Below are 14,150 nucleotides of genomic sequence, written 5' to 3'. Positions count from 1 at the left end.
AGACTTAATTATAGTATTGGATCTGCTTACTGGTGATTCAGCATTCAAAGTGATGATTTCCTCATCATGATCTAGTAGCTTGCAGGCATAAGCAATATTAACAGCTGTTTCTTGCTTGTCTCCGGTAAGAACCCAAATCTGCAACCCAGCTTTGCGTAAGTTTGCAATGGTTTCTGGAACACCATCCTGTAAACGGTCTTCAATGCCAGTTGCACCTAAACACAGAAAAAGCAAATTAGTTCATATCAAATGAACACTTAGGCTTTGCCTCAAACTGTAAGAGAGAACTCCAGGAGGTAAGTTTGGCTTTTTCAATCAACAGCAGTCACCTTTACTGGTAAATAGCTAAACTAAAAATGGACGCGAGATATCGACAGGTTTTGGGGGTATCCAGATAGAGGAGTAGAAAGTAGCTGGGACAAACATTTGCATCAACAGCCAACAACACATCCAGAATTCAAAGCCTCAGAAGCAATCTGATGCCATTTCTAGTCTCAGAGGTTCACAAGGTTGGTGTACCTTTGGTAAGCGCCTCTCTGCTCTATCTTCGCCATTTCTTTTGAATGTTGCTAAGAAAGATATTACTTCTAGGAGCTAGTTTCAGTTCTAAAAGGTCTTGACTCCCTTTCCTCAACTAGGAGAGGCTGGGTCACTAGAGATTTCTGCCTTTCCAGGGGGAATGAGAGCAGAATAGCAGCTTGGCAATAGTACATTAGGCTGCAGGCAGAAACCTCTTCCTGCCTTGCTGCTGCTCTTGGCTCTTGCTGAAGGACACTGGTTGCCAAATGAGATACAGCAGGGAATAAATCATAAATCTGTTGGCCACGATGTGAAAGTAAAATGTGGCTTTTCAGGCTTTCAATGGATCTTGCTACTAGTATGTTTATAACAGGCTGAATATCTTTCCTATTCTTTCACACATCAATTGAAGGAGACAAGATTTTCAAATACTATAGCAAAAGCAGTTCAGGACCAAGTTCAATGTCACCACAGACACATCAGTACTGCCCTGAGTTTCAGAGAGGCTTAATATGAGTAAATGTAAGTCCTCACTACTAGGTAACTTGGAGATGAAAGGCCTGCAAATTACCTGGAACAACAGGAAAAGCAAAGTAAACTTCTTTTGGCTATTTATTATTCCTATGGTTGTTCTTTGAAGAAAAACATTTTAGCAATAGTCCGAGCACCAGTCATGTAGATGAAAATATATTCTTACTGCAAATGCCATGGAAGCTCTTATCCAAACAGTGTGCAAGGTAAAAGATATTCCTTTTCCAGACACACTTTTTTATTCCCACAGGCTAATCATAAGTGATCACTGCAAGATACAAACCACAGTCTGAGGTTTTTGGGGAATGATTCCCAACAGAATAGGTAGTTTATTTCTGGCTAGAGCTCATTTTTATTTTTCCAGCAGTGGTTAGTTCCACCTCAGGTATTTTTTTCAGAGTGCAGCCAGAGCCAACATGCACATCCATGGTGGCATCTCCCCAATTAATGTGGTCAGGCGGAGAACTAGTCACCTCATGCTTCCCTTTAAGTCAGAGGAGAGAAACTGGCACTTCTAGGGTGTGATGCATGTAATCCTAAAGCAGGTATCTAAGACAGATCAAATGAATTGCCTTTTTTTTTTTTTCCTTCTCGCTCTCTCTCCACTGGTTATACGGGGAGCCTTGGAGATCTGCACTGGATACATCAGAAGCTGGGTGAGGTGGATCTCCTCTCCCAGAGACCGATAAGTTGGAAATTAGTGAAGGTTTTATCTTTACCAGTAAGTGTTATGACTGTCCCAGTTACCTCTCCTTTTGGTAATAGTGGATATATACACATTTTAGAACATCAGTACTTCCAACATTTCAACAAAGCAAAGAAACAGTATGACTTAGTCCTTGGAACACATTTTACGTATACAGATTCAAACTACATCACTGCAGTCCCTTTCCACAGAACCCACAGGCCCTGAGTGCATGTGCTGAACCTGATGCATATGAGAGTTGATGCCTCTCACAAATGCAGTTTATGACCTTTGCTTTACCTGCGTCTCTGCTGCCCCTGGAGTCATGGAACTCTCTGACGCGTTAAAGTGGCACTAAAGCTAATGAAATTCTGTAGACAGGCTGGGCCAACTCCTTCTTCTCCTACTTAGATCAGCAGTTCCCATTTTTGCTATTGTGTCAAATTCATCTCTGGTATTACTCCACTGATTTCACTAGTGATAAAAAGATTGCATGAGCAAGGCAAACAGGGTATGCCTGTTATGTTAATTATAATCCCATTCCTTTGTGGTGCTGCACAAGACAGCCATGACAAAGTCCAGAAGAAGTTAATTTCTGTACTGTCAGAAACCATTTAAAGGAAAGAATGGAGTTTATAGCCAAGCTTTCAGAATTTTTCAACACATTTTAATTTCATGTCCAACTCTCATTTCATTACCCAGCAGATGCAGATTCTTCTCTACGTGCAGCGCTGACTGAAACAGAAGTTCTTCACGATTTTCAATAGAGGATTCTGCTTCTAAATGACTTTTTAACCAACAGGCATACTCTTCCTTGCTGAGAACCTATTTAAAAGAGGATGTGAGGGCACATTCAAAATGATGCAGAAGCATTCATATTTTATTGCATAAAATGAAAAAAAGTTATAAATCAAGAACAATATATTAATAAATGCCTTCAGTAATCTTTGTCAAGGCTCTCCATAAAAGCAAACTAAGAGCATGCATTTACTTACTCTTTTTGCAATACACAGGGTCCGCAGCCCATCTACAGCATACAGATTAAGGTAATTCTGGGTTTTGCTTTGGATTTTTTTTTGATGTTTGCCCTGAGGGTCACCTAAATAAGAATAAAAGAAGAAATTAGTGATTGAAAAATAACAGCAGCTGAATGGCCTCAGAGAATAAAACTGTGCCTATGGTACTCTCTGTACCGGTGCTTTAAAACTGATACTTTTAAAGAGCTGCAGATGTCTCCTGGGAAACTTTCAAGTAAAACATTCCATTTAGAAAAGAAACCCTTTTCTACTGTCTTTTCTTTCTTCTTTATTCAAAAGTCACCATGCACATGTGTTAAGAAGACCTTTTATTCCTAAGTATGTTTGCCCTGAGTACTTTGGGAAATCATTATTAATCTCCACAGCAAACAATCATGTGAGAAAGAGAAGTACAATTTCAAATGTATTATTAGCAAACGCTTCTGTACATATTATTATGTGTAGAAAAATGACACTTATTTTAAAATAGCACTTAGTTTTCCACCAAGGTTAAGACCTTTCTAAAAAGAACCAGAAAAGTGCTCAGTTTTGTATATCTAAGTATAGGAAGGTACTACTGTTACTAAATCCTTGTTTCCTTTTACTCATTCACCTATGGGACTGAGTCAATAAAAGAAGATCTGGGTCTGACTTTGATTTCATTTATAACAGAATTTACACTTATGCAGACCTGACAATTAATTTCTACTTTGAATGCAATAGCACAACTTCCACTTAGCTTTACTCCTCACTTAAAGCCATGTGTAAGAACTCAAAATCAGGACTGAGGTTCTGTTTCTTTTCCCTCTTTAGCTGGGATTTGTTCACTGTGCTCACACTGTGATCGAGAAAGATTAATGCATATGATGGTATCACATTTTGTTCCATCTCATTACCTGAAATGAGGTCTTTGAAAGTTTAAAAAAGGTGATATGTATCTTTTTTATCATCTAGGATCAAGATAGATTCATGTATAATGTACTGTTGTAGCAATCTTCAGCAATATGAATTACAATGTTAGCATTAAAGGAAACTTACAGGTTTTTAAATTGAAACTATTGAGTGAGAATGACTGGTACCTTCAGGCAATTTTCCCAATCTCCTGATGTCATCCAAAATAATTTTTTTAAGAAGTCTGCATGTTTTGGGGGGTTTGCAGAATCACTTCAGGATTCTAATTTTGTTATTAGAGCTGTTCCTTAACACAGTATTAGTGTTACTGGTACTTGTGCAATAACCAGTCACAGAGTTAGGTGGATGCCACTCACCACCAGGAGTCTGAACACTTGAAGAGGCCTAACACAGGTAATCTGAGTTGACCATTGGATGTGTCCACCTCTCTCAACTGACTGTACTGGGAACCTATGGTCACTATGCCCCTACCTTATGCAGTTAATTCAGGTATCTAATTAGATGATAGGAGTATCTTCTTGTTTTCAATTCCCATGTTCCCAGTGTGCATTCATATTCAATTTGAGCTTGCTAAGTGGGACTATGTATATACACGTCTACCTGTCTATCTATAAACACAGACATATTCAGCACTTTCATACTTACACAGAGGTACAGTGCCTACATGGCCCTTTAGAGACTCCAATACAAACTTTTAGAAATACTGATATTGCTGGAAGGTAGGAGTTGGGAATTTGGAATCCCAGTAGTCTAGTTTTTGGTCCTGTTATCTCAACCACCTATCAGCACATTTTACTCATTATATAGCTGTTTTCTCACCTTTAAAGACAGTCCCATCCTCTCTAGGTCTGTAAAGCTGGGAGTGTACACACTCAACTGTTCCTAAAGAACTACATAAAGATTGCTGAAGGTATTTCATGAGTTCCTTCATTTCAGTTCCATCTCTAATTAAGGTCCTGTGTTGAACACTGTAGAAATACTCTGGTGGGCTTGTCTATCTACTAATCCTATCTGTGCTATTGGTATAGATTTTTTTCACGAGGACAATACAGATATACTATTCCGGAAGAACATCCTTGTGAATATTAATTATTTGCAATTGGAGAGCCATTTCTTACACTGTGGCTTGTTCTCCTACACACCCACCCCACCAGATTCCTTCAGAAATTATTATAACAGCTCACAATCAGATTCAGCTGCAACAAGCAGTAGAAATATGCATATTCTAAACTGGCAACCTCATACAGTTACAGATAGCTTCTTTTCTATTTGCGCATAATAGTCTTTTTTGGCATATGTGACTTGGCTGTGTGATACAAGAAATGTTTTTCTGGGAGAAGTACTGCAGCAAACCTATTCTTAGAGACTTCTTGTGTTAGTGAGTCAGCTTTTTTAAACTTTAAAAAATAAAGTAGACAAGCACTGTTCCTAATTTATTGTGAAAAGTTACTATTCTAGAGAGAAATGGCATATTTCTTGCACATCCCACGTGAAATTACCTTATGGGAGCGGCCATTCCAGTCATTCACTGATTTCAATTAGTGCAAACTTGAACAGCTGCTTAAAAACACCAAAAGCTTTTCTATCACTTTAAGGTTAAGTGATATTATTAACTAGATCTGTCTGAATACCACGGGCACTAATGCAGTGCTCATAATGTGAAATGTTTATACTGCCTTCAATGTACGAAGGCAGTAACTCTCTCCAAGTAGAGAGGTACACAACCTTTTCCATGTGAATTCTCAATTCCAGCATGAAAGACTGCATCTCCCTTCTCCATCAGCATACCAACGGGGGCTAAAACTTTTTTAGCTCTTCATATTCCTCATCAGTCTTACTATGTAATTCATCTTGTGCTCAGAAGTTAAAAGGGGGAAGGAAAGAAATCTCTTGCGGCCAAAATCCAGTTGTTGAGATTCTTTTTAGTTGGGATGCAGTTTTCTTTGCCTAGCAGTGTGACCACATGCACTATAAAAGTGAAAATAAGTAAACAAATTACAGAAGAATGATAGAGAGCTAGTAGGATTCTGCTTGCTCCATTTCCTTCCAAAATCATAAATTTTAGAAAGGCAGCCCAGTCATTGTTTTCTCAATGACTTATGCTCACAGTTCCTGTGTGAGTTGGTTATTGACTCGAACAGTAACTTTCTTATCTATGATCCACAAGGTGACTGTTGAGACAAAGTAAAAACAATACACACTCGGGAATCATTTCAAGTCTTTTGAAAGTATTTGCATGCTATCAGAAAATGTCAGGTTTCACAGTCTCAGCTAGATATAGTTGAGACTATAGATATGCAGAAGAAATTGAGTGAATTCCGAAACTCCAAGTTTTGAAGCTCACTGGTGATTTACATTTCTTCTTACACATTTCATGATTACTGGAGAACAGAATGAAACCACTGACAGATCCAGCAATATATACAATTTTCATAGCATAGATCTACTGAGACTCCCTCTCCCTGTATACAGCCCTATACTGGGAAAAAGGTGCAACTGTCTCAGGAACTGACAAAATATCCACTGAAGTTAGGATACTCCAGGCAAAGGCCATGAATTCGTTGTCACAAGTGAAGCTGTTCAAGAGGAATGTCAAATGTTCCTTAGATGAATCAGTTGAAACTTACAGAATTACTAAAGCCAGCAGTGGATTAGAGGGCTCAAAAGAAAGGGAAATTACTTACCAAGTTTCAGTGACTGCACTTTACATTGTTTGGAAAAGCAAAATATACTAAAACTGGTAGTTCAATTTGGGCTAAAAACACTTTAAAATGCACCATTCTAAAGTCACATTTAATTCACTTGCCTGTAAAGATGGTGGAAGATCACTCTATTTGCCCAGCAATGGAATTTACTCACTGCTAACAATGACCTTTAGGAACACTGCTCTTCTTCTCTGACATATACCGCCTTATGTTGCAACGTTGCAGTTTTGGGGGTCTAACTGGCCTTGTTCCTTTTACTCAAGCGAGTCCTAGACTCATCTTGGAATTTGCCTGAAAATTTCTCAATCCATTGTATCTACTGTGAATGAACACAGCAGCTTTAAACATAGACTGTTTTATTTTTTGTTTCAAGGTGGTGACAGTGTATGTGAGACTCATCATAAAATCACATTTTTGTTTTTCTTCTTGTAATGCTCAGTAGGGCTTTTTATATAATTCTAATAACTCATTTCCAAACATTATTTTCCAGGTATGTTATTAGTAAGTCTTCCCAGTATTCTGTTAGTACTTTGGAGGCAAACAAGTTACCACAGATGCTCTATGTACCTCTGTGATATCAGATCTTTACCAGAATATTATTCATGAATACTTTGTTGTTAGTTAAGGACAAGTTGTTCTTAATTTTTTGGCTCTGCTTTGACTCATGTGGCTGTAAACACAAAACTAATGCCAACATTTTTCTGCAGTTCATTAAACTAAAATTACACAGTATAAGCCTTTCACCATTGTTTACTCCAACTAATGTAAAAGTAACCACAAAGTCAATGCATGAGGGACACAAGGGAAGTACCTCTAGCACATTAGGTTTCTGTCCATTCACTCTGGGATAACCTTTAAACACTGGTTAGCTTCAGTGTTGAACATGCAGTAAATTAGATGCAAACTGATTCATGCAAACTGAAACCTCTGTGTCTCCCACAAATTCTGAAAGCTTACAGAGTTTTTCTTGAATCCAACTGATTACAATTAGCAGCTATGTAAAGTTGCCTCTGTTTAATGCAACATTTGAGTGCCGAGCACTTTGGAAAAGTACTCCATGATCGCAGCTTCATGTCTATTCCCTGCTTGTCAACTACATATTTGTAGCAAAGATTTCTAGTCTAAATAGTATCTCTCCTTCTTATTTTGCCACAACCTTTCTGTTCTGATGGCTGACTGATTCACAGTGTCCTTTAGCATCATAGTCAAACCAATACAGAAGTGTTGATTTATGCAAACATATTGCAACAAAAGGAGGTTAAGATTCACAAATGAAACAGAGGTACTACAGTAAGAAGTACTTGGATTTCATATAAAATATTGAAATAGCCAAGCACTGCCAGGCAAATTTTCCTGAAGAAATGTAAATTGCTTTGGCAAAGTCTCAAAACATTCCTTCAAAATAAAGTTTGCCAGTAGAAGATCTTGTACAGAAATTAATTTAACTCATTCTTGTAAGGTAAAGAAGCAGCAATCTGTTATAGGAAATTTGCTATAATAACAAAGTATTATTAAAAAACAGAGGTGGCTGCCATTCTGTCATTCCCTGTACTCACAAACCAAGCAGGCAGGTCTGCTTGCTAGAGGAGTGCCATAAAACACGATGAGTGGGATACGCAAGAAAGCATAACTAGAACCCCCCACCTCCTCCAAGCTAAGTAAGCAGTGTACCTGAAGAACAGGGTAGAAGAAGATCCATAATAACTGAATCTGCTCCTTTAGTGTAAACAATTATCTCATCTGTGAGGGGATGTCTGACCACTACTGACATCCTCTTCCTGATGGAATCAAAGCCCAACGTATGCAATACTTCAAAGTTCAGTGTTCCCAGGTGAGGTAGCTCCACTGATACCTGGTCAGACAGCCTTTCAACCAGGGAACAATTATATGCCCTTGCTGCATAGACAAGAGCAGCTTCGTCTGGACTCTCTGCTTCATAACGGAGTTCTCCTTCCTCAGGTCCACTCCCTACAGCTGTCCTGCCTTGCTGTGGGCTGTAGCCGTTGTTATTCATCTGTGCAGAGTATGCCAGCTTCTCTTCCAGTTTTAATAAAGTGCTCTCAGTAGGTGTAGATGAAAGAACACTTAAACCAAATCTGTGCACTGATTTACTGGTAGCTAGACTAGATGAACTGCTGCTGTTAGATCCAGAGGTCAAGCGGCTTGGAGTGAATCTTCGGATGAAGTCTTCTATGGTTTTTACTGGAGATTTTAGTTCAAATCGATCTCTAACCTTGAGAAGTAAGAAAGAAACCAATGAACAAAACCCAAAGAAAAGCTGTAAAATAACTCAGACATTTATAGTCAACCTAAGTAACTCAAACTAGAAAAGAACATTTCTTTTAGAGCAAAAAGTAATGTCATTTGTATTTTGAGACAGAAGAGTAAATGGACAGATCTGACTCAGTAGCAAAAAAAAATTACTAGAACTTGAGAACTGTACCACTGTCGGCCTTTTCTTCTGTGTGAAAGCATGTACATTTTTGTTAAAAACATTTTTTTCTTCTTTGATCTCATCAGATATGACCAATTGACAGACTATCAACATTGGACCACCACTAGCAGTGCATACTAAAAGCTATTGTTAGTAGGAAACTGGCATTCTTTGTGTATATTCAGTGAAGGTAGTAAAAAAATGTTGATGCAACAGTCTTCTATTGAAAAGTGTGGTACCAGAAATGTTTTATGAGAATGTGCCAATGTCAATAACATTTTCAATAGAAACATGTTGAAATAAACAATTTCCACTCTCTTCTTTTTAGTGTCAAAGCATTCTGTTTCAGTTTTATCACTTATCTCAGTTTACTTAGGTCTTTTATACAGATACAATGTTAGTAATTGTAATAACATATTCATTGTAATATATATTAAATTATTTTATAACAGTTTAGCATTCCTGAAACAGCAAAATTCAGCATTCTCCAAATGTTTCCCTGGCGCAAAAACATGTCATTTTGCAGACTAGTTCAGTTTTTATTACAATTTGGAACAGAAACAAATCTCAGAATTTCCTCCAGAATGGAAATTCCAGCTGCTGGCTAGCTTTAATACTACATTCCATTATTGTTTTGTCTTACAGATCATCTTTGGGGGATTGCTTTGTTGAAATTCTCATTCATCAGTGACACTGTTTCAGGCTGATCATTATTTCTCATAATCAGCTTAAGATGCATTTTTTACACAACTTGAAAGATTTAAGCAATGTGTTTCAAGCATTTTCTCTTAAAATTTTTTAAAAAGTCTGAGCCTTTTTAAAAATTAAATCCATATACACAAAATATTTACAGACAGCTTATACTCTTGTCTTTCCTGGAAAGTCTTGCACATTTACAAATTCATTTACATACACACACACACATATAAATTTAATAAGTGAATAAGTTACAGTATAAGAACTCAGGCAAGCTTCAAAAGTATCTTGAAATTGTAGATGAAACCATACCTCAAAGATAAATGAAACAACTGAAATACTCCATTTAGCTAATGCTTGAGTAAATCCACTCATTCATGTAGTGGTACAAAGAGTTGTCTCATGATTACCTCTGTTTCTCATTAGAACAGAGGTTTTTCACTTCCTCAATTTATGAGATAAATTAGTATCAATACAAAGGAGACTTAAACTCTATTTTGCTTTTTCTTTAACTTACCTTCTGTCGGGGCTGGTTTGGTGCAGTAACCACAACTGTATTACATATAGTCAAAGCTACGAAGAAGTCAAAAATGTCACACAGTTCAGGGCTCAGGTGGGATAATGGCTGTTCGTGGCTCCTCATGATCTCCAGATGCTTTGCACATTCATTCACCTTTTCTAACAGGTTAGGGTCAGGTGTGATGTCCTTTTCCTAGTAATAAAAAGCAGTAATTAATATCCGTGATTCTGCAGATTTCCAAAGCAGCATCCAGTGTCAATATTAAAGAGCATTATGGTGGCCTTATACTGCAGTGGACACTTTTCAACCCTCTCCTCTTTCTCTTTCTCCCATCTGTCAGCTCAGCAGGGACAACAGGGCCCAGAAGGAGTTGTTTAACTTCAGCTTATATGGTGCATGACTACAGTAGAGTCTCTGAGACATCAGTGTTGTTTCTTGTCCAAGCCCTGCAGGTGAGGCATTGATTATCTCCTAAACTCAGAGAAGACCCAACACTCAGAGCCACAGTTTATAGCAATGGAGGGGAAAAAAATGCTTGTCCTGGGCAACAGAAGTGCAAAATGAGCAGCAGCCACAGAAACTCCAGTGTGACTGGCGCGAAAACAAGTTGCTGCAGAACAGAATCTGGTGCAAATGTGTGCAGCCCTAAGAAAAAAGGCAGGAGAGAATGCAGCCTGGGCACTGGGGAATACGTTGAACCACTTCAGACTGCCTTCATGGTACAGCTGAAGCTGGGGACAATACGGTGGGAGACCATGCCACGCATGCAAAGATGGGGTACAAAGTTACTGAACAAAAATACTGGCTTGGCTGCTGAAGAGCTTTACATACAGCTTGGTATGGTGAAGGGAAGCCACAGTTTCATTTTGTAACCTGACTGGATGCTGGGTTGTTTCCCCTGCACTCTACAGGCCCTGTCAGCGACCAAAGACAGTTGGTGGAGAGGACTGTGACACACTCATTCTGGATAAAAAATAGTTAATAATAAGCCTATTAATGGAAATGGAAATGTGAATAACTGTGTTATCAACTTTTTCACTACTGATAATTATAACTGCAATTTTCATCCAATTTGGGGGTAGCAGATAGGAAAAGAGTTATATACTAATATTCCTCCCTTTCGCCTGTCTGATTCAAGACATTCATTAGCTATTACTAAAGGTGTTACACTACAGAGACTAAGAGTGTGGAAAGACTGAACACCAATGACATTCAAAGCTTGGTCTTATATCAGCACAGAAAAATGAAACCATCTTGGACTGTTTGTTAGAAAACAAAAACTATCCACACATTTGAGAGTAGTTCATGTGGTTTTTATATTGAAACACAGAGCACTTTCAATTCTATTTCGTCAGTATTTTCCACTATTCTGTCTATTTCTTGTCAGAGCAAACTCAGGTATTTCTCACTATACAGGGATGCTAGGATAGAGAAAGTGTTTTAAAAGACAAACAGACCTAAGGCTCTTTCTTCAGAAAAATTTTATTTTGATTTTATTTGCTCATGATCAGCAGCTAATGAATCTGCCCAAACACAGGACTTCATGTGTAAAGAATACAGATTCAAATTTTACCAAAAGAGCTTACTCTTGACTGAAAGCAAAAGTTCCACCAGTGCAAACAGCATCTTTCTCTGTCTATATTTGCGAATTACTTTGAGGGTGAATTTGTATCAACAGTGCATCAGTGCAAATTCTCCACGTAGACAAAATCTAGATTCTCTGCTCCATTATTACCATTCAGATCATGTAAAACAGAAGTACAATAGTGTAAAATAAATTAACCAAAGGAAAGTTGTAAGGACATCACCTCCAAAATTTTTGAAATGTAAAGGTTTTTCTTTTTTTAAATACAACCCATGAACTCCACTAATATTTTTGAGTCACACTGAAAGTGACGTTATAATGTATGTCTGTAATGTCTGAGAATCGGAATATCACAGTGTATAATACAGCACTCTGACAAAACCTCTGACAAAAATGAAAAGAAGCACACACAGAGCAATTAGAATCCTAGATTTCAAACCTTACGCTACCCTCATCTTCTGTAAATAAAGGGAAGGGAAACATTTTCAGAATGAAGGTATACCAAAACCAAAGATTTCAAGTTATCTTTAGCTTTAGCTTCTTCCTAAAGAGAAGGTATTTAGATAAGATCTATGCCTACATTTGGTTGTCTTTGTACAAACAACTGTGACTACAGAGGAAAAAATGTCAAGAAGATGAAATCTATGAGAGGTACACAGTGTGCTACAGATATCTTTATCTTTCCCTTTTCAGGACATTGTTCTATTAAAAGATACAGGACGTTGTGCATTTATTTCTCATGACTTACCATTGGGCTACTGAACGCAGTATGCTTCGAGAGTATGCTTGCTCTTTTTGCTTCAGCTCTGCTGCCAGTGCGTCGGTGAGTTTTGGTACTCTGGCTTCTGTGGACTACTTTAATGCTCTGATGGCTGCAGATACTATCACGCTGTGATAAAGTTCCTCCTTTGGGAGCTGCTTCCTCTTCCTCTGAATCAGGTTCTTGGTACATTGCTAAGCGTCTGGCTATCAGTTAAAATACAGAGGGAGAAATGTTGCATATGTTAAATGTGGCGGAGAAAGAGGGAAAGGTGCATGGCGACTTTTTTAAAGTGACCTGGTTTTAGTAATATACTGTGCTTTCATGATAAGAATGAATGATTCCATTATCAGGGGATAAAAAGTCTAGTCTTAATTGAATGGTAATATCTAAAGGCTGATGCAGATAATATAATTAGAAAGATAACACTGCCTCCCTCATCATCACACTCTCTCTGAAAGGCAGTTAGACTCGGTGGTAACTCACTGTATCCCTGAAGCCTATTTCATAGCCCAGCTTGACGAAACCAACCAAATAATTTGGTCTTTACTTGCAGTCTGAGAAGGAAATAAACAATCCAAAAACTTTCTTGTCCTTTCCAACAAAATATGGACATTTCATAAGAAGTACTTTTCAGCAAAGATGTCATATGACATCTATCCAGTACCAGTTAACTGACATACGAATTGTCTTGCATTTATCTCCAGAACATACTTACAGAGCATTACTGCCCTTATTTTACATACAGAGATGAGGTACAAACAGAGTAAAAGCCTGGCTCAAGGTCAGGGCCACCTGTTGCAGAATGGAGACTTAAACCCAGGTTCCTGACTCCTAGTCTACTGCTAAGATAACCCTGGAATCTATCCTCTCCTCTTTGGACAGGATTATAGGCAGAATAATGCAGCCTGTGATATTCAAAATTACTGTATCTTCAACTGTTAAAACACTTGTTACCATTATTATCTGCTGCACTGAGCAATACCAAATGTACACAGAATGAAACAGCTTTATAGTTTTCCAAATGAAAAATTTTAAACAAATACATTACTATTTGAGTAACTAACTACAAGAATTAATGTTAGAAACCAATGCTAGCGATTTAATATACAGAAGATATAAATGAAACAGAAAGAAAAGGTGTAAAACAGCCATAGAATCCAGCCCACCTAATGACAGGTTCCATTTAGTTCTAACTGATCTGTAGCATATTTTTTCATTCCCAAAAGATCATGGACATTTAATAATTTGGGTTATTCATTAGACAGGCACTCATCACTTTAACAGGTATTTATTAATTCCTTCATTAGGTATTCACTGAAAAGTTTTTCATTATACTCTCAAAATAATGCATATTATGCAGATATTCAGTATAAGTTACATACTCATGGCTCTGCTTTGTTTTGGTTCTCTGGTGTAACAAATTGGATTTTCCTAATGTCAAATGATAAATCACTAGCATGTAAGTTAATTATCCAGGCATTAAAAAAAAAAAAGTACATGAAGATTTTTCTATCAAAATATTCCCTGAGAAAAATCTTGCATTACATACAGTGAATTCAGCATGGGATCACTTTTAATGTGGCTAGTTTTACAATCAAACAAAAATCCATCCTCCTCATCCACTGTAATTTTCAATCATGCTTTAGCTGTCAGAAAGCAGTCAAACCCCAAACAGTATATGGCGATGGTCTATCACTACAGCATCGTATGTCAGAGTTTTTTTCAATTCCATTTGGAATGTATATAGGCTGTGTCTGAAATGTGGAGGCTGGCAGAGCTTCCCT

General features: G+C 37.7%; 1 protein-coding gene across 1 annotated transcript in view; it reads right to left on the bottom strand.

Annotated features, from left to right (window-relative positions):
• Positions 1–14,150, bottom strand: part of ATP10A (ATPase phospholipid transporting 10A (putative)) — a 118,845-nt gene that overhangs the window by 17,112 nt on the left and 87,583 nt on the right. Inside the window, exons 8-13 of the mRNA XM_013954164.2 lie at positions 12,352–12,569; positions 10,016–10,210; positions 8,040–8,601; positions 2,731–2,834; positions 2,434–2,560; positions 31–215 (exon numbers count right to left, since the gene is read on the bottom strand). Of these exons, the coding sequence (XP_013809618.1) occupies positions 31–215; positions 2,434–2,560; positions 2,731–2,834; positions 8,040–8,601; positions 10,016–10,210; positions 12,352–12,569 (1,391 nt within the window). The remainder of the gene's footprint in view (positions 1–30; positions 216–2,433; positions 2,561–2,730; positions 2,835–8,039; positions 8,602–10,015; positions 10,211–12,351; positions 12,570–14,150) is intronic.

Source organism: Apteryx mantelli, chromosome 1, assembly GCF_036417845.1.
Source record: "Apteryx mantelli isolate bAptMan1 chromosome 1, bAptMan1.hap1, whole genome shotgun sequence".
Classification (NCBI taxonomy): domain Eukaryota; kingdom Metazoa; phylum Chordata; class Aves; order Apterygiformes; family Apterygidae; genus Apteryx; species Apteryx mantelli.
Note: the sequence above shows the minus strand (reverse complement) of the source record. Positions and strands in the feature narration are given on the sequence as shown.